General features: G+C 45.0%; 1 protein-coding gene, 1 long non-coding RNA gene and 1 pseudogene across 5 annotated transcripts in view; 1 reads left to right on the top strand and 2 right to left on the bottom strand.

Moving 5' to 3' along the window:
• The window catches only part of LOC125448580 (late histone H2B.L4-like), a 36938-nt gene extending 20246 nt beyond the window's left edge, over nt 1-16692 (bottom strand). For 2 of the 4 annotated variants that reach the window (XM_059641308.1, XM_059641311.1), the window contains exon 1: nt 15684-16692. In XM_059641308.1, coding sequence (XP_059497291.1) covers nt 16241-16663 — 423 coding nt within the window. In that variant the 5' untranslated portion in view covers nt 16664-16692 and the 3' untranslated portion in view covers nt 15684-16240. Of the gene's footprint in view, nt 1-3987; nt 4129-14074; nt 14145-15683 lie in introns of those variants that run through there. The other 2 variants (XM_059641310.1, XM_059641309.1) reach the window with 2 other exon arrangements.
• LOC125448498 (uncharacterized) lies at nt 4367-9079 on the top strand. The gene is made up of 3 exons (XR_007246718.1): nt 4367-4444; nt 5554-5683; nt 9007-9079. It is a non-coding gene; the product is annotated as an uncharacterized LOC125448498 (long non-coding RNA).
• LOC132206719 (histone H2AX-like) overlaps nt 12413-21104 on the bottom strand; it is a 46214-nt pseudogene continuing 37522 nt past the window's right edge.

Raw genomic sequence — 21104 nt, 5'->3', positions numbered from 1 at the left:
AATGTCCTTGACTGCTGAAGTTTTCCCTGACTGGGCGGGAACATTCCTGTCCAGCGATTGTTACATTCCTCCTTTGCCATAGTGTCTCGGTTGTCTTGCTTTTATACCGTGCCTTGGGGCACCCTTTGCCTGCAGTATATGAGGTAGACAACATTGGCCAAGTCACATGAATATCTGAGATCATAAGGTAGAGAGCTTTTCTGAAGAAGGGTCCAGACCCAAAACGTCAGCTTTCCTGGTCCTCTGAAGCTGCTTGGCTTGCTGTGTTCATCCAGTTCTACACCTTGTTATCTCAGATTCTCCAGCATCAGCAATTTCTTCTATCACTGAATCACATGCGTATCTGTTGTGTATATGGTAGGTGGTACTCCCAAGTGCAATGGTGGTGTGCTGTTATGGTTGATGTTGTCCTGAAGGTAAGGTAATTTGCTGAGAATGATGGTCCGTTTAAGGCTGGCGGTTGTTTGATGGTGAGAAGTGAAGGAGTAGCAATGATCTTGGTGAGGTGCTCATTGGCATTGATGACATGTGGAAGGTTGCAAAGAACATGACGTAGTTTCTCTGCTCCGGGGAAGTAGTGAACAACAAGGGGTACTCTATCGGTTGTGTGCTGTGTTTGTCTTCTGATGAGGTCATTGCGGTTTTTCACTGTGACATGTTGGAACTGAAACAGAAGAGGCGGCTCAGGCTGGTACATTTAAAACATTTAGAAGGCATCTGGATGTGTACACCAATTGCAAGGGTTTAAAGTGATTTGCACCAAAAGCTGGCAAATGGGACTAAATCAGTTTCGGATGTCTGGTCAGCATGAACAATTTGGACCGAAGGGTCTCCTTCTGTGCTATGTAACTCTATGAGTCTATGATCTGACTGGAATTGACCAGAGAAAGCCTGACACCTATAACAGCCACCGTGTCTACACCCATATTCCCTACTCTGCCTTCAAATCCCCACCGCTCCATAGATTTTCTGCCCCATCACTCACCTTGAGGAAACTCGGAATGGAATGCTTTGTACAGAATACAAAATCCTTAACTATTTTAAACATTTAGGTTGTGTGTACAATTTATACATCTGTTGACTTTATGGTAAGCAAAGAAAGTGAGTTGATTAACCGCTTATTCAGTGGGATTAACTGCCATTAAATTGTCATAAAAGAACTGGGGACTCAATAGCGACCATGTGATTTTCCACATATCCCCCATCATGCAGTCCTCCAGGGGCATCAATCAATCCCCAACACATCGATCACACAGTCTTCCAAGGGATGGATCAATCCCCATCACATTGATTGCCCATTCCTCCAGGGAGATGGGATCAATCTTCCTTTAAATTGATGAGGAGATGCAAAAATGGAGAAAGTCAGTGATGGATAGAAGGAGATGAACTGTTTTTTTAAGGAATTGTTGTGATGCTGGGGTTCTTTGTACAGTTTTATTGTACAATAAAGTGACATGTTCATATTCTGGGCCTGATACCTGAACTTTTAAGAATTTGTCAGAGACGAGTTGTTGACAGAATCCAACAGGAAAATATCTTCCTTCCTCTCTCCCTCTCTCCATCCCTTCCTTCTGTATTTATTTCTGTTAGAAAATTCTGCCATCTTACTGAGGTGTGACTTGAACATCTCAGAATGTTTTTCTGATTTTTTAGTTTAATAGCAGTCTAATTATAATAATCTAATAATTAATAACTAACGGAAGGGGGTTAAGGAGATCTTGGTTATTTGTTAGTATAATAGTTACTAATGGCTGGGGATTTTAACTTCGCAAACATAGTCTGGGACTGCCATAGTGTTAAGGAGTAAGATAAAGAGAAATTTGTGAAGTGTGCACAAGAAAATGTTCTTATTCAGCCTGTGGATGGACTTACTGGAGAAGGATCAGAAGTAGATTCACTCTTGGGAAATAAGGCAGGGCAAGTGACTGAGGTGTCAGTTGGGAAGCCCTTTGGGGTAAGTGATCATAATTCTATTTGTTTTAAAATAGTGATGAGAAAGGAGAGACCTGAGCTAAAAGTTGAAGATCCAAATTGGATGAAGGCCATTTTTTTCAGTATAGAACTTCCAAAAGTTGATTTTGGTGGTGGTGGTGGGGTTTGGGGGGTGGGGGAGGTGGAGATGTTTGAAGGTAGAGGGGAAGCAGGAAAGTTGGAGCCCTTCAAAAATAAGCTGACAAAAGTCCAGAGACAGTATGTTCCTGTTAGAGTGAATGCAAGGCTGGTAGGTGGAGGGAATGCTGGAAGGCTGGAGAAATTCAGGATCTGGTCAAGAAAAAGAAGGAAGCATATGTCAGGTAGAAGTAACAGGATTCGAGTGAATCCCTAGAAGAGTATAAGGTCACACATACAAACATAGGGAGACGATGGCCTTGTGGTATTATCACCGGAATGTTAATCCAGAGACCCAGATAATGTCGAGGAGACTGGGGTTCAAATCCCACCATGACAGATGTTGGAATCTGAATTCAATAAATATCTGGATTAAGAATCGAATGATGACTGTGAATTCATTGTCGATTGTGAGGAAACACCCATCTGGTTCACTAATGTCCTTTTGGGAAGGAAACTGCCATCCTTACCTGGTCTGGCCTACATGTGACTCCAGACTCACAGGCAACATGGTTGATTCTTAACTGTCCTCTGGGTAAGTAGGGATGGGCAATAAATGCTGTTGAACCCGCAACACTCATAACCAGTCAATGAATAAAGAATCACAAATATACTTGGTCTGTCTCTCACTACCACCCAATACACCAGCACACATTTTTCTCTCTTCCCCCCTCAGCCGCACACACACTCTCTCTCCTCACACACAGTCACTTTCTCTCTCACACCTCCCTTGGTCTCTCACTCTCTGTCTGCATACAATCTTTCTCTCCACTTCACAGGTATACACTCTCCCCCTCTCTCGCTGGCCCCTACTCCCACAAACATGTTTTCTCTCTCCCCCTTCTCAGGCACACACTCTCTCCCCCTTTACAAACACACTCTCTCTCTCTTTCACTCTCTCTTTCCCCTCCACACACATACACACACACTCTCCCCCTCACATATTCTCACTCTCTCACGCCTCCCTCACTCAATCTCTTTCCCTCAATATATGTACAATGTATCTCTCCCTGTCACACACAAACACTTTCTCCCCTCTCTCTTATGCAAATACTCATTGTCTCAGTAACCTCCAATCACTTTCTCAAGCACACAAACACACACTCTCTCCTTCCCCCCTCACACACTCTCACTACCCCTCTCACATATACCCTCCCTCTCCACCTCTCTCTCATACGCTCACACTCACTCTCTCTCACTCCTCTCTCTCACAGACATGCACCCTCTCTCTGCCCTCCAACACACTCTCTCTCTGCCCTCTGTCTCACTCACTCACACTCTCTCTCTCACACACACACACACACACACACACACACACACACACACACACACACACACAGTCACACTCACTGCACCCCTCACTCACACACACTCTCCCACATACACATATTTGTTAATGACGTTCTTGGTGAAGAACCAGGCCTCTGGACATTCCCGTGCTTGTTTCTGTCTGGTCTGTCCTAGGATCCTGGTTTTTCCCCAGTCAAACTGGAGGGTCTCCATATCCATATGAATGGAGATGAGTGAGCATTGGTCATGTCTTTTTCCTGACCCTCTGACAGTGTGACACTCCCTGAACACTGATACTCCAACAATACGGCTCTCCCTCAGCACTGACCCACCAAATCTATGTTTCCATTGCACTGGTGCAGCATTCCCCTAGTTTACACCAGGGCTCCTTAGACAGCATGTGGAATGACAACAACGGTAAATACATGGGAACACCATTCCCTGCCTGCTCCCCTCTGAAGCTACTCAGGGAAGTGGCAGTAAAGTGGATCTGAGGAATGTGTGATCAGCCGTGTCTTTTTGAATGGCTGTGACAAATGGCCTCATCCTGTTCCTATTTCTTATGGACACAGAGTCACTTACCACATTTACTTGGTGGTATTTTGCCATTCGTTCAGTGTCACTGTCAAAATCCTGGGGCTCCCGCTGTAACAGCATTCTGGGTTTACCTACAGCACATGGACAGCATCTCCACCAGGGCATTTAGGGACAAGCAGTGGTGTCTGTAAGCTGTGGATAAATATTAAAATAGCCTTTGTAGATTGTCATCCTGGATCATGGCATTCAAGTTTCTGGCCTTGGGACCAGGGTAGATAATACATGTGAACAGCTGCCGAACTCCGAGTTCAATTCACATAGGTCAACAGTTTGGTTATATTGCAAGCTGTTATAGAATTTATCACAGACTTCCTACTTCCTCATTTTGACTCGGTGTGTCAGCTCTTTCTAATTAAAAACACAGTGGAACAGCAGAGGAAAATTACATTCAGCCCAAGCAGAGCATCTCGGCACTTACTCCCCAGGTGAAGTGTCAGGCAGGTCCTGGGTAAGAAACATAATGTTTGGAATTTGCTTCTATGACCAACATTGACCTTTGTTGGTATTGTCAATTTTTAAAGGTATCATTTCATTGGAAGCAGATCAAAGCCGATTGACTAGGAGGATCCCAGCTTGGAGGGATTGTCTTATGATTAAAGACAAAACAGTTTGGGCATCTATTCCGTGGAGTTTAGAAGAATTAGAGGCGATCTGATTTCACCATATAGGATTCTTAAGGGGCCTGACAGGGTAAATCTGAGTGGATGTTTCACATCATGTGAGAGTTTGTGACCAGAGGGTCCCCGTTATCAGAATAATGGGACACAAATTTAAACTCAGATAAGGAAGAATTTCTTCTCTCAGAGGGTTGTGAGTCTTTGGAACTCCTGCCACAGACAGCTGTGGGGACAATGTACATCAAAGGATGGAATAGATTCTTGATCCATCAGGGAATCAAGGGTTACGGACAAAACACAGGAAAGTGGAAACGGGAATTGTTGGATTAGCCATGATCCAATTGAATGATGGAGTAGGGTCAAGAGGGAAAATAGCCTTCTTCTGTTCCTATTTCTTTTCTTAATTTTGAAAACAGATTCCAATGATTGATGCCTTCAAAACATTTCTACTTCCAAGTAAAATCTGGGCATACAGCTCAAGTCTGTGAGTTCTGATTTCTTGAGAGCTGTCAGATGAAATCTGAGTTTCAGTAACTCCTTTCTCTTTTAGAGCTTGTGAGGGAGAAGCTGTTCAAATATTTGGAGTGGATAATGATCAGGAAATCTTGCTTCCTGCTGTTATTTCTTCAAGTTAACATCACCATCAGCTCAGACAGATTTGCAGTTAATTGTTTTGTAAAAGATCATTGTTATTGAGCTCAGAGTGGGAAACAATTCAGCAGTGAGCCAGTGTACAAATTCATACCAAGTCCAGGTCACCCATTACCACATGTGCTCACTGATATACACCATCTCCCGGTCTGACAACAACATTGGGGGAGCAAAGAGATCTCAGTGGGTTCAAGGATTGGTGAAGGTTACAGAGATAGGGAGTGGGGGAGTGGAGGGTTCAGAAAACGATGCAGAGAATCATCAAACTGAGATGTTGACGCTAATGTAGGTCGGTGAGTGTGGGATGACAGGGACATTTAAGAAGCATGGATAAAAACTGGAGGATGAAGTGGATCTCGAAAATAAGACTCAGACAGCACTGGCCTGAATGTCCCACAGCAGCATCTAAGATCGACAAGGTAAGATTAATCATGTTTCCCTCTCATCTGCTGCACAATATAAACTTAATCGATGCTGAGAATATTGCAGCTTCACAGGAGATCAATTAGTCACTGCCTGAGATGGAGGTGGAATCGGATTGAAGAGCAAGTTTGAAAAACGGGCATTAGCGGAATATTAAAACTGGGAACATTTTCAGTGTTGTGGGGTAAAGAGGGGATCATGGGGACTAACTTGAGGGATCTTCCAAAGAGCTGACCCAGGCCTCATTGGATGAAACAGTCTCTATTAGTGCTGCATAATTCTGAAATCAAGTGATTTAAGTTCCTTCACAGCAACGGATCAGTTTCCTGCTGAACATGTAATTATTCCAGATGGACAGGAAAGAATTAGCTTCTGATTTCAGACTTCTGTGTTGAACCAAGTTTCATGTGAACCACAAAAACTGTGGGACCGTCAATTTAAAGCTGTGTCGACATGGGCTCAGGCTAGAGGAATTTTGCTGGCGTGTTTTCTGGTGTCTGCTGGAGTAGGGTCAGTGTTGAGCCTGCAGACAGTGCTACATTGGAATCAACAATACAGCAATTTGAGGCTTGGAACAGATACAACCTCCAAAGAGATCTCATAGATACTGATGATTTAAAGGGACACTTAGTCAGTGAGGACCAAAAGAAATCCCTCAGACAAAGGTGATCCAAAGGGATCTGTTAAACAATAATAATGCAAAAGGAGCCCCCAGATAATGAGAATTCAAACAGATTCCTTAGACAATGAAGATCCAAATACACCCCTCAGACAATGAAGACCCAGAGAGATCCTTTCGACAAAGAGGATCCAAGGAGATTGTTCAGACAATGATGATCTAAAATGATTCTTCAGACAATGAAGATCCAAAGTGATTCCCAACTTCCAATATTACCTAATTGAAGGCAATGACTTCCAAGGGGGCCTCTGTAGATTAATTATATCACAGAGTGAGAGATAGAGAGAGAGAGAGAGAGAGAGAAAGGGAGAAAAAGAGAGTGAGTGTGAAATAGCTTAGGGCAGAGTGGCTTGGAGGGCACAACAAGTGGAGAGAGCGGTTAATAAAACATTCAGTGTTCTTGGATTTACTCACAGGGGAATGGAGTACCAGAGCAAAGAGGGTGATGTCGAACTTGTATAAAGCCCTTTTTAGACCTCAGTTGGAGTCTTGTGTGCAGCTGTAAATGTCACGTCACAGGAAAGGTGTGAATATATTGGAGACGGTGCAGAAGTGGTTTACAAGAATGGTCCCTGGAATGAGAAATTTCAGTTCTGGATCTAAAGTAGGTAAAGAAGGCAAATAGTATGTTGTCCTTTTGCGATAGATTTCGAGTTTAGGAGCAGGGATGTGTTGTTGCAGTTATACAGGGCCTTGGTGAGTTGACACGTAGAATATTGAGTGCAGTTTTTGATTCTTTTTCTGACAAAGGAGGTCTTGTTCTCGAGGCAGTGCAGCGAAGGTTTATCACGCTGATTCTAGGTTGGCAGGATTGACGTAGGGCAAGGTTGAGATTATTTTTGCTAGAGTTCAGATGAATGAGCAGGGATCTCATACAGGCTTATAAAATTCTAACAGGACTGGACAGGCTAAATGCAGGGAGGATGTTCCTGATGATCGGTGTGTCCAAAACCAGGGGTCACAGTATGAGGATTCAGGAGAGACGATTTAAAATGGAGATGAAGAGACAATTCTTCAGCCTAAGCGTGGTGAGCCTGTGGAATTCATTACCAAAGGAACTAATTGATGCCAAAATATTGAATGTATTCAAGAGACGACTAGATATAGCACTTTGAATGAAAGCATTAAAGTTATGGGGAGAAAGCAGTATTAGGCTATTGAGTTGGTCAATCAGCCATGATTGTAAATAATGGCAGAGCAAGCTTAAAGAGCCGAATGGCCTCCTCCTGCTCCCATCTTCTCTGTTTTTACGTTAACTATAGACCAGTGGGCCTGGCATCAGTGAAAGGCAAGTTGTTGGAGGGGATTCTGAGGAACAGGATTTATGTGTAAAGGGAAAGGCAAGAACTGATAAGGAATAGTCAACATGGCCTTGTGTGTGAGAAATCATATATCACTAACTTTACTGAAGTTTTTCGAAGAAGTGATGAAGAGGACTGAAGAAGGCAGAGCCATGGACATTATCTGTATGGACCTCAACAAGGTCCCACCTTGTAGACTGGTTAGCAAGTTAGATCACACTGAATGCAGGGAGAATTAGCCGTTTGGATTAAAAAACAAAAGTGGCTGGAATATTGCAGACAGAGGGTGGTGGTGGAGGGATATTTTACCCTGTTAAGGGCAGTGTGTCAGAAGTCTGTACTCTGCTGCTGTCGTTGGAAATTGGAGGCTGCAGTAGCAACACATTATTGCAACAGAGAGCAAGTAGAGCCTAGAGCCCCTGGTGCTACAGCCTGCCTGGAAGTGTTCAAACCTGGGATTCTCTGTTGCTGCTGTTACGTTTGGAAGCCTGGTGGCCTGCATTTCTCCTCCTTGAGTTGAAGACTGTTGTAATAACACGTGCTGTGCCAGGGAGAATCTGCTGAGGATTGAGGCCTGGGTGCTGCTCCTGTTGCTCTGAGAAACATGGTGGCCTGCACTTTTATTCAGCCAGTGCCTGGGACGCTCATTTCTGGAGTCTGGACTACAGCTTCAGTCAGGGGATTCAGGCCTGGACACTAATTGCTTGGGGCCTGAACACTTACAGTGAGAGACTATATTTTGGGCCAGGAATTGTTCAAAGCCTGGGCCTATTCTTTATTATTACTCTGTGATTCTTGCCTACTTGACACCATTCATTCCAAACTTGAGTGACTGTCTAAGTGGAGTTTGCACATTCTCCCCGTGTCTGCGTAGGTTTCTTCCTACAGTCCAAAGATGTGCAGTTTTGGTGGATTGGACATGCTAAATTGCCCGTAGTGTTCAGGGCACTGTAGATTCTGTGGGTTATAGAGGGGTGGGTCTGGGTGGGATGCTCTGATGTTTGGTGTGGGCTGGTCAGGCCAAAGGGCCTGTTACCACACTGTAGGGATTCTATTTTATTTTATTCTATTCTACGACTGTTGCCTCTGGGAATTGACAAATTACTATTTTGAATATGTGGGTTGGGTGACAGGTTGGGACGTGGCTGCCTGAGGCGACTAGACTGGCAGGTGAGGCCTAATGGGACACTCCCAGTTTCCTTTATCGGCTATGTGTGTGAGGGGGAGGCATTGGTCCTGGTTTGCGTGGGTGGCGGGAAGGAGAGAGACGATGGTATTTGCACGGCGTGGTTGTTCATATGTGGGTCAGTTACATTCTCTGCATTGCCCCCACCTCCAGCTTCTGGACGCCTGTCTGTCATTGGCTCTGCACCACGGACCCGAGGACGTGCTGCAATGCAATCCAAGCCGACTCTGGGATATCCTTCCGGTGCCATTTTCCAAGGCAATGAAGGCATTATTTGTGCTGGTTCGTGCCTTCATCTGCTGCCTGTAAGTACCTTGGTGTGCTGCCTTGCCCACCAGGGGTGGAGATTGCCAGTGGAGGGCCCTCTATGAAGGAATCTTTCCTCTTACACTGGGGATCTGGGGTAGATAGTGCTGCGTGCAATGGTGCTGTCCAACCGGCAACTGGGCAAGTTCACTGGCTGCCAGGCAAAGTGCATGTTCGGAGATAATGGGAACTGCAGATGCTGGAGAATCCAAGATAACAAAGTGTGGGGCTGGATGAACACAGCAGGCCAAGCAGCATCTCAGGAGCACGAAAGCAGATGTTTCGGGCCTAGACCCTTCATCAGAGAGGGGGATGGGGAGAGGGTTTTAAAATAAATAGGGAGAGAGGGGGAGGCAGACCGAAGATGGATAGAGGAGAAGATAGGTGGAGAGGAGAGTATAGGTCAGGAGTTGGGGAGGGGATAGATCAGTCCGGATGGAGGGATTGGTCAAGGAGGCCGGATGAGGTTGGTAGGTGGGGAATGGTGGTGTGGCTTGAGGTGGGAGGAGCGGATAGGTGAGAGGAAGAACAGGTTAAGGAGGCGGGAACGAGCTGGGCTGGTTTGGTGATGCAGTGGGGGGAGGGAACGAGCTGGGCTGGTTTTGGGATGCAGTGGGGGAAGGGGAGATTTTGCAGCTTGTGAAGTCCACACTGATACCATTGGGCTGCAGGGTTCCCAAGCGGAATATGAGTTGCTGTTCCTGCAACCTTCGGGTGGCATCATTGTGGCACTGCAGGAGGCCCAGGATGGACATGTCGTCTAAAGAATGGGAGGGGGAGTTAAAATGGTTCGTGACTGGGAGGTGCAGTCGTTTATTGCGAACCGAGCGGAGGTATTCTGCAAACCAATCCCCAAGCCTCCGCTTGGTTTCCCCAATGAGAGAAAGCCACACCGGGTACAGTGGATACAGTATACCACATTGGCAGATGTGCAGGTGAACATCTGCTTAATATGGAAAATCATCTTGAGGCCTGGGATGGGGGTGAGGGAGGAGGTGTGGGGGCAAGTGTAGCACTTCCTGCAGTTGCAGGGGAAGGTGCTGGGTGTTGTGGGATTGGAGGGGAGTGTGGAGTGGACAAGGGAGTCACTCTGGAAGGCAGACAAGGGTGGGGATGGAAAAATATCTCAGGTATGGGGTCGCATTGTAGATGGCGGAAGTGTCGAAGGATGATGCGTTGTATCCGGAGGTTGTTGGGGTGGTGTGTGAGGACGAGGGCGATTATTGCGGGCTCGGGATGTGTTGTTCTGGCCTGGAGAGGGTCTTCCACCTGTACGTCGAGTGTGTTCGTCTACAGCCCCCTTTTAGATTTTCGAACGGGCTGTTGTCAAAGATTTGGTTGTAATTCAGCCCCACAGTTCTGATGTAAAGACACCCGATGCGGTGTAGGGTGGGCGAGACTATGAGCTTTGTTGTGGCTTTGTTCCTAGGCCTGACCAAGTTGGCCATTTCCAGGTTCAAGCAGGGGATCGTCAGACCTTTCTTTCTACCCACCTACCTGCCCTTCTTTCATGGTTCCGTTCGTCCCTGGAGAGGGAGCACGCGGTGCTCATTGGTCCGCTCGAAGCCTTTCGAGACCACTGTGCGCCACGGGCCTGGATAATGATATCGCGCGTTGGCTCATTGTTTCTTTCGAGTCAGTTTAGATTTTGCCTTTTGGGTTTGCTTTTCTGTTCGGTTTGGTGCCCCGGGAAGAAGGTTGTCTTATTTTCTCCCTTTGTTCCAGTTTTTTGGTCCCGTTGGAAGAGCAAAGGGGGCTTTTATTTAATCCCCAAACTGTCGCTGTCCCAGATGTACTTGGTGATGATCGGTGTGAGGGGAATTTTATCTTTAGTTCAAATGAGCAATGGAACTATTTCTGGATTTGAAACCCTTGCTGTCCCTATCCAAGGGTGTTTGGGGACGGAGCAGAGAGGATTTGCTTATTACTCTTTTGTTTATTTATTTGTTTTGTCTTTGATTTTTACTTGTTTGTTTTTTGTTTTGGTCCGTTGTGGTCTCTGCCGAAAAAAGGCTGGTGGGAACAAAGTCGAGAGGAGCATTTTGAGACAACAAGGTGCAGAGCTGAATGAACACAGCAGGCAAAGCGCCCTCAGAAGAGCAGGAAGGCTGACGTTTCGGGCCGAGACCCTTCTGCAGAAAATGGTTCAGAAGAAGGGTCTCGGCCTGAAACGTCAACCTTCCTGCTCCTCTGATGCTGCTTGGCCTGCTGCGTTCATCCAGCTCTGAACCTTGTTATCTCAGATTCTCGAGCATCTGCAGTTCCTGCTACGTCCGATAGAGGCTAATTTTTTTTGTTTTTCCCCAGAGGATTAGCACCTATACCTTTGTACAACAAAGTCAAGGCAGCTTTATTTTCTGTTTGGAAACAGCAGAGTGGGCTTTGCTCTGTGTTTCACTCAGTGCTGTCCCTGTCCCAGTCGCAGGCGTGTCTGATGAGGTTCTCACCTTGTTCTGTTAAAACGCGGGTCAAAGGGAGTGTTGTTGAACAAAGAGTCCTTGGGGTACAGGTTCAAATTTCCTTGATAGTGGTGTCACAGGTAAGTAGGGGAGCGAAGAAGGCGTTAGGTTTACCTTCCTTTTTTGGTCAATGCATTGACGACAGAAGCTGGAATGTCACGTTGCAGCTGTACAGGACATTGATTAGATCTCTTTTGGAATACTGCATTCAATTCGTTTCTCCCTGCTTCAGGAAAGATGTTGTTGAATGTGAAAACATCCAGAAAAGATTTACAAGGATGTCGGGTTGGAGGGTTTAAGTTACAGGGAGAAGCTGAATACGTTGTGGCCATTTTCCCTGGAGCATCGGAGGCTGAGAGGTGAACTATAACAAGTTTATAAAATCATGACCAGCATGGAGAGGATGAAGCCAAGGCCTCTTCTCCGCCGCGCCCCTCACCCCACCAAGTCCCGGACAGGGGAGTCCAAAACCAGATTGCACGGATTTAAAGGGAGGGACGATAGATTTAAATAATACCTAAGGGACAACATTTTAACGTAGAAGGTTATGGAATGAACTGCTGGAGGAACTGATGGAAGCTGGTTGCAGCTGCAGCATTTCAAAAAAGGCATCTGGATGGGTAAGTGAATAGACGGCGTGTAGAGGAATATGGGCCAAATTGAACGAGATTAATTTAGGAGATCTGGTCTATGACTCTCAATCAACCCGACAGCAGTGAGGGCCTAGTTCCTCTCTCAGATGTGAGTAGCTCTTAAAAGAGCCTTTGGGTTGTCAGGTTCAAGAATGGGACTCGTCACTTTTTAGGGGTGCTCCCAGCGACGGTTTTTTTGGGCAGTAGTACAGCCTGGATATTAGGCAGCACCCCTCCCTGAGCGATGGTCACCACTCCCAGCAGCTTGCTGACCTCCTCGTCGTTACGCACGGCCAGCTGGAGGTGCCTGGGGATGATGCGGGTCTTCTTGTTGTCCCGGGCCGCCTTGCCGGCCAGCTCGAGGATTTCAGCCGTCAGGTACTCGAGCACCGCAGCCAGATAGACCGGCGCTCCGGCCCACCGGGAACAGCAGGCCAGCCCGGGACGGCCGAGACTTAGGCGTGGAGCGAGCTTTCGTGCTCTTTCCTCTTCCACTCATATCCACAATCTCACCAACACTTTCACAGAGAATACTGCAATCCGCCCACATTCCGTCCTCTCTCCCTTCGGGAGGATTGGTTGCGTGCTCTGTGCTGATTGGGCACATTGTTCAATATCTCCTCATGTTGTTTCATTTCCCAATCAGATTTCTGCTACATTCCGCAATCCGGAGAGGGCACGGGGAGGAAGTAGAACGTAGAACGTAGAACATTACAGCACAGTACAGGCCCTTCGGCCCTCGATGTTGTGCTGACTTGTCATACCAATCTCAAGCCCATCTATCCTACACTATTCCATGTACGTCCATATGCTTGTCCAATGATGACTTAAATGTACTTAAAGTTGGCGAATCTACTACCATTGCAGGCAAAGTGTTCCATTCCCTTACTACTCTCTGAGTAAAGAAACTACCTCTGTCATCTGTCCTATATCTTTCACCCCTCAATTTAAAGCTATGCCCCCTCCTGCTTGCCATCACCATCCTAGGAAAAAGGCAGTCCCTATCCACCCTATCTAACCCTCTGATTATTTTATATGTTTCAATTAAGTCACCTCTCAACCTTCTTCGAACAAAAACAGTCTCAAGTCCCTCAGCCTTTCCTCGTAAGACCTTCCCTCCATACCAGGCAACATCCTAATAAATCTCCTCTTCACCCTTTCCAAAGCTTCCACATCCTTTTTATAATGCGGTGACCAGAACTGTACACAATACTCCAAGTGCAGCCACACCAGAGTTTTGTACAGCTGCAGCATAACCTCTTGGTTCCGGAACTCAATCCCTCTATTAATAAAAGCTAAAACACTGTATGCCTTCTTAACAGCCCTGTCAACCTGGGTGGCAACTTTCAAGGAATGGGAGTAAGTCATTCAAAGTACTATGTACAATTCTAGTCTCCAGAATACAAGTAGGGTAGCATAGTGTTTTCAGTTTTTTTTGATATAAATACCCAGATCTGTGATTACAGAAATCAAGTCCAGAAAGAGTTGCGAAGCAAACACTGGTATGCAGGCCTGCATAATCTCTCCAAAGCCAAGTATTCCAGCAATTAAGAGCCATAAACTCGATTTCTTATCCCATTAAAAGCTCTGCATGTCTTTTTTCCTAAAGTCATTTGACTTTCTGAAATGAGCTGGTGGATCAGAGCATACAATGCCATTCTTTGTAACATGTACCACTACGTGAAGTTGGAAAATAACGGCGCGAAATCATCAACCGCTTTCTTTCCAACTTGAAAAGCCCGCCCAGATGTACAATCAGAGGAGGTTTTACAAAGTAGAATGCATCAATAGTTATGAGTTTGTTTATTTTTCGATTACAATTGTATACTTTCTCTGCCTCATTCTGTCCTCGAATTAAATGTCTATTCCTGATCTTGAATGACGGTTTCTGAACCTTCAGAAGCAGGGAAAAACTAAATGTCAAAAACTGCACTCTACACCTGATCATTCAATTTCACATTTCAAAGGCACACCGATATGAAACATCACATAACTTTCTTTGGGATGAGCGCATTCACCGCATTTTGACACTATTGCGAAGTAGATCTCCGTTATTGCACTGAATTAGATATTAGAAAATGCTGAATAAAAACCGAAAGAACTGCGGATGCTGTAAATCAGGAACAAAAACAAAGTTGCTGGAAAAGCTCAGGAGGTCTAGCCGCATATGTGAAGCAGAAAACAGAGTTAACGTTTCGGGGCCAGTAACCCACACCCTAACCCGAACACTTCTGTACTAAACCTCACCCTGGCCTGTAACCATAACACGAGACTTGACAGTAAACCTCGACCCAACCGTCAATGTAGTCCGAAACATAGCCCAAACACTAACCCGAAAACTAGGCCTAAACATAGCCTGAACCCAACCCTAGCCCTATTCCGAAATTTTGCCTGAACTGTATTCCTAGCCCTATCCTGAATCCTAGCCATAACCCGAACATTGTCCCTCGCCCTGGCTCTTATCTTAGCCCTAACGCTAGCCATTGCACTCACCCTAACTGTAATCCCAGTCCTAATACTAACCGTAACCCCCTGTTTAATCCAAAGGCTCACACTATTGCACTAAATCATGCCCTCGCTTTACTTCTTCTCCTAACCATAGTCCGAGCAGGAACACTAACACGAACTGTAGACCCAGGTCTAGCCCAAACCATAATGCTACCCCTGGACCGAACCCAATCCAACCTTAACCATAACCCCAATCTTTGCTCTAAACCTAAACCAATCCTAAACCCGAACCATAACCCTAACTCGAGCGCTAACCCTCGGTCGAACCGGAACCAACGCCCTAACCCTAAACCTAGCCCTGAACATAACCCTGACCTTAACAGTGACACAAGCCTTAAATCTTGCCCCAACCTCGTTGCTTCACTCACCAACCTGAAAATTACGGCGCCAAAATGATCTCCCGCTTTCTGTCTAATTTGAAAAGCCCGCCAATATGTACAAAACATTTTAGAAAGCGGAATGCATCAACACTTTTTACGAGGTAATTTACTTTTAGTTTACAAACGTATACTTAACACTTTTTAAAGAAATATCTCATTCCTTTTTTCCCTTCAATCTGTCCATTTCCGATCTTTAATGCGTTTTCTTAACCGTGAGGACAGTCGGAAACGAAAACCGAGCGTCAAAAGCTGCACCCTGCGCATATTCATTTTCTTTCCTATTTCAAGAGCGCCCCGACATATTGATACAACATCACACAATGTTCTTACGGGTGAGCGCATTAATGTTGCAAACATTATTTTAAAGTGGCCCTTCCTTACTGCACTGGATCTGAATAACTCCACACCAGTCAGGCAGCTGTTCTGCTTTCTATCTCGGTTCGTTTTGAAAGTCTGTCACCAATAACAGAAAGGCTCATTTACAGTAATCTGTAAAATCTTACAAAATCCCGGTGGACAGTTGGAAATAAAACAAAATTGCTCACCGCGCGCTAATTCTTCCTACCGGGGGGTAATCAAGTTTGGGCACACTCTTATTTCTGTTTGACAGAAGGTGATACCTTGGGTTCATGCGGCATCGGAGTCGAGTAAAGAGTGATTTGAACAATGTAACTGAGAAATGACTCGGAAGTTGAGGAATGATCTTATTGGTGTTTACAAAATCATGAGGGGGCAAAGATAAGGTGAATGGCAAATGCGTTTTCCTTCGGAGGGGGATTTCAAGACGGGGGATATATTTTTAAATTTAAAGAATTAAGATTTTTTTAAAGAAAAGACTGTAATGACTCATATGCAGTCTATTATCAGGCAAAATAGGCTGTATTGGAAATCAACCGAGAATAAAGCACACAGAATCTCCTTGACCACTCTAATTTACAGATCATTTTATAAAAGGCAAACATTGAACTGAAATTTAAAATTTCTCCGCACCAACTGCAAAGAAAAGTTCATCAGTATTAAAAACATCCAGGTTCAGCTGTTTAAGGGAATTTGTGGGTGGCTCTTAAAAGAGCCTTTGGGTTTTTCAGTGCCAAGTGGCGTTTCACTTGGAGCTGGTGTACTTGGTCACCGCCTTCGTGCCCTCCGACACGGCGTGCTTGGCCAGCTCCCCGGGCAGCAGCAGGCGTACGGAAGTCTGGATCTCCCGGGAGCTCATGGTGCTGCGCTTGTTGTAACGGGTCAAGCGGGAAGCCTCCCCCGCGATACGCTCGAAAATATCCTTGACGAACGAGTTCATGATACTCATGGCCTTGGAGGAGATCCCGGTGTCGGGGTGAACCTGCTTCAACACTTTGTAGATGTAGATGGAGTAACTTTCTTTCCTGGACTTTCGCCTCTTCTTGCTGCCTTTCGCTGGCGCCCTCTTCACCGCTTTCTTAGCGCCCTTCTTAGCAACTGGCCCTTTCTTTTCTTCAACCATGGTGACAGAATCAGGGAGAGCGGGCCCGGAGCTGGCTTTTTGCATACTGTTGGCGTCAGCAATGCAAATGAAGGATGGGGAAAGCCTCGTTCCTCATTGGTTACTTTATACGCTGTCAAAACCCTCATGCTAAATCTCTCTGTGATTGGGTAGTGTGGGTCTAAAAGTGAATCTGTCAGGAACTGCATCTAAATGTTGTGTGGAACTTGATTTTATTCCTGTCCATCTGACTGAGGGAGATTTGATACGTGTCTGCGACACTGAAAGAGACTGTGCTATAGGCTCTGTACCTTTTGCTCTGTTATAATAATGTGAAAGTCTGTGTTTCCAGCTGCACGTCATGATACTCTACACCGACTGCAATTAACACAGAATTATCGCTTTCTGATCAATCCACACAATTAAATACGGATGAGATTTTTCGGGGGATTTTCTCTGAAATTTATTTCTGACCAGTCACTTGTACTCTCTCTGCACTGACGATTGTTATTTCAGAACTATTTTGCCTGTAAGAATGTTGATTGTAACAATATGTTCTATTCTGTTCACAAGCATCTCTTGTGTCTAAGAGAGTTATTTTGGTTTTTCGCAGCCTGTGATTTCTGGATGAGTGTCAACTAAATTGTATTGGTCAGAGTTTCAAGTTTATTGAGGGTCAGTTTGCCCAATCCATCCCACTCACTTCTATGTGAAAATCGGAGTGAAATTATCAACCTGAACCTGTCAGATGCTACTTTTTGAATGTGAAATATTGATCGTATGTTTGTACCTGTTAAGTTATGCTGCACGAATGTGTGGTTGCAGTTATCAATAGTCCCTGTTGTCCCAGCTCCTTGTACGTGAATGTCGTCATCGTACTGTATCTGTTCCTTTCTACAACGTCATTTTGAGTGTTGTTATCAATCTAAACCCGCCAACTTCTGCTAAGTGAAGAAATGAAGGTTATTACTGACTCCTACCTGTTGGTTTCTGCTATGGGATATCAGTTTAGTTATTAAATTTTTGCCTGGCAGTTTCTGATGTGGAAATATGGGAGGAGTGTGAAAATCAGTTTGCTCTTAAGGTTTTCTGCTATCCGAGGGCAGTTATCCATCTGTGCCTGTCAGTTTCTCCAACTGAATGTACGAGGGCACATGCCAAGTTATGCCTCCAGGTTTCTGCTATGTCAACGTTTCAATTTATTTATCAATTTATAACCATCTGTTCAAGCGTGGTGAATGCGAGACTGTCATTTTATTCTGTCAAAGTGGAAGTGTTATCAATCTGTTTATGACAGTTTCTGCTTTGTGAACATAGGAGTGTAGTTATCAATGTTCCTTTGACAATTTTGTGCATGTGTATGCATTTACGATCTCTGCCTGTCATTTTCAGTGCTGTGCATCTGAGAGGGCAATCATCAATTTGTACCCATCAGTTTCTTATTTGTGAACACGTTAATGTATTTATCATTCTGTACTTGTCGGTATCTGCTATTTCAAATTGAGATTTTAGTTACTGATCTGTCCATGTCAGTCACTGTTTTGTGAATATACAAATGTATTCTTTCACCTATATCTGTCAGATTATGCTTAGTGAATATCTTGGCATACTTCATTCTTTCTTTTGAAAAACGTGAGTGCAGTTATCATTTTGACTCTGTCATGCAAGAGTGATGCAAAAATAAATCTGTCCCTGTCAGGATTTTTTAAATGAGTCTGAGAGTCCAGTTATTAATTTGTACATGTCAGTATTTGTCTTTGAATGTGTAAATGCATTTACAATGGGTATACATGAATTTTTACTGTATGGATGTGTGCACAAGTATCATTCTCACAGAACATAGAACAGTACGGCACAGTACAGGTACTTCGGCCCTCGATGTTGTACCGACCTGTCATACCAATCTGAAGCCCATCTAAACTACACTCTTCCATGGACATCCATATGCTTCTCCAATGACAACGTAAATGTACTTGAAGTTTCTGAAACTACTACCGTTGCAGGCAAAGCGTTCCATTCGCTCACTACTCGCTGAGGAAAGAAACTACCTCTCAAATCTGTCCTATATCTTCCACACCTCAATTTAAAGCTATGCCACCTTGTGCTCACTATCACCATCCCAGGAAAAAGGCTCTCCCTGTCCACCCTAACTAACCCTCTGATTATCTTATGTCAAAATTAAGTCACCTCTCAACCTTCTTCTCTCTGACAAAAACAGCCTCAAGTTCCTCAGCGTATCCTCATAAGGCCTTCCCACCGTACCAGGCAACATCCGAGTAAATCTCCTCTGCACCCTGTCCAAAGCTTCCACATCCTTCTTATAATGCGGTGACGAGAACTGTACGCAATATTGCAAGTGCAGCCACACCAGAGTTTTGTACAGCTGCAGCAGAACCTCATGGTTCTGGAACTCAATCCCTCTATTAATAAAAGCTAAAACACTGTATGCCTTCCTAACAACCCTGTCAACCTGGGTGGCAACTTTCAAGGATCTGTGTACATGTGCACTGAGATCTCTCTGCTCATCTACACTACCAAGAATCTTACCATTAGCCCAGTACTTTGCATTCCAGTTACTCCTACCAAAATGCACACCTCACACTAGTCTGCATTAAACTCCATTTGCCACCTCTCAGTCCAGCTCTGCAGCTTATCTATGTCTCTCTGTAACCTACAAAATCCTTCGTCACTACCCACAACTCCACCGACCTTAGTGTTGTCTGCAAATTTACTAACCCATCCTTCTACACCCTCATCCAGTTTGTTTATAAAAATGACAAACAGCAGTGGACCCAACACCGACCCTTGTGGTAAACCACTAGTAACTGCACTGCAGGATGAACATTTCCCATCAACCACCACCCTCTGTCTTCTTTCAACAAGCCAATTTCTGATCCAAACTGCTATATCTCCCACAATCCCATTCCTCCGCATTTTCTACAATAGCCTACTGTGGGGAACCTTATCGAACGCCTTGCTGAAATCCATATACACCACATCAACCGGTTTACTCTCATCTACCTGTTTGGTCACCTTCTCAAAGAGCTCAGCAAGGTTTCTGAGGCACGACCTACCCTTCATAAAACCGTGCTGACTATCCCTAATCAAATTATTCTTTTCTAGATGATTATAACTCATCTCTTATAACTGTTTCCAACACTTTACCAACAACTGAAGTACGGCTCACTGGTCTATAATTACCAGGGTTGTCTCGATTCCCCTTCTTGAACAGGGGAACCACATTTGCCATCCTCCAGTCTTCTGGCATTATTCCTGCAGACAATGACAAGTTAAAGATCAATGCCAAAGGCTCGGCAATCTCCTCCCTGGCTTCCAAGAGGATCCTAAGATAAATCCCATCCAGCCCAGGGGACTTCTCGATTTTCACACTCTGTAGGATTTCTAATACCTCTTCCTTGTGAAACTGAATCCCACCTAGTCTAGTAGCCTATATCCCAGTATTCACCTCGACAACATTGTCGTTTTCTAGAGTGAATACTGTCAAGAAATATTCATTTACTGCTTCCCCTATCTCATCTGACTCCACACACAACTTACCACTACTATGCTTGATTGGCCCTAATCTTACTCTCATCATTCTTTTATTCCTTAAATACCTATAGAAAGCCTTAGGGTCTGCACTGATCCTATCCACCAACAACGTCTCATGTCTCCTCCTGGTTCTTCCGAGCTCTCTCTTTCGGTCTTTCCTGGCTACCTTGTAACCCTCAAGCGCCCTAACTGAGCCTTCACATCTCATCCTAACAGAAGCCTTTCTCTTCCTCTTGACCAGAGATTTCACTTCCTTCGTAAACCACGGCTCCTGCGCTCTACTGCTTCCTCCCTGTCTGACAGGTACATACTTATCTAGGACACACAGGAGCTTTTCCTTCAATTAGCTCCACATTTCTAATGTGCCCATCCCCTGCAGTTTCCTTACCCATCCTATGCTCCCTAAATCTTGCCTAATCTCATCGTAATTGCCTTTCTCAAGCCTTATAACTCTTGCCTAGTGGTATACACCTATCCCTTTCCATCACGAAAGTAAACATAACAGAATTGTGATCGCTATCACCAAAGTGCTCACCTACTTCCAAATCTAACACCTGGCTGGGCTCATTACCCAGTACCAAATTAATGTGGCTTCGCCCCTTGTTGGTCTGTCTACATACTGTGTCAGGAAGCCCTCCTGCACACACTGGACAAAAACAGACCCATCTATAGTACTCGAACTATAGTGGTCCCATCAATATTTGAAAGTTGAAGTCCCCCATGACAACTACCCTGTCTCTCTCACTCCTATCGAGAATCATCTTTGCTGTCCTTTCCTCAACATATCTGGAACTATTTGGAGGCCTATAAAAAACTCCCAACAGAGTGACCTCTCCTTTCCGTTTTCTGAACTCAGCCCATGCTACCTCAGTTGACGAGTCCCCAAACATCCTTTCTGCAACTGTAATACTGTCCTTCACCAACAATGCCACACCTCCCCCTCTTTTAGCCATCT

Source organism: Stegostoma tigrinum, chromosome 41, assembly GCF_030684315.1.
Source record: "Stegostoma tigrinum isolate sSteTig4 chromosome 41, sSteTig4.hap1, whole genome shotgun sequence".
Lineage (NCBI taxonomy): Eukaryota > Metazoa > Chordata > Chondrichthyes > Orectolobiformes > Stegostomatidae > Stegostoma > Stegostoma tigrinum.
This window is presented reverse-complemented; position numbering and strand designations above follow the sequence as displayed.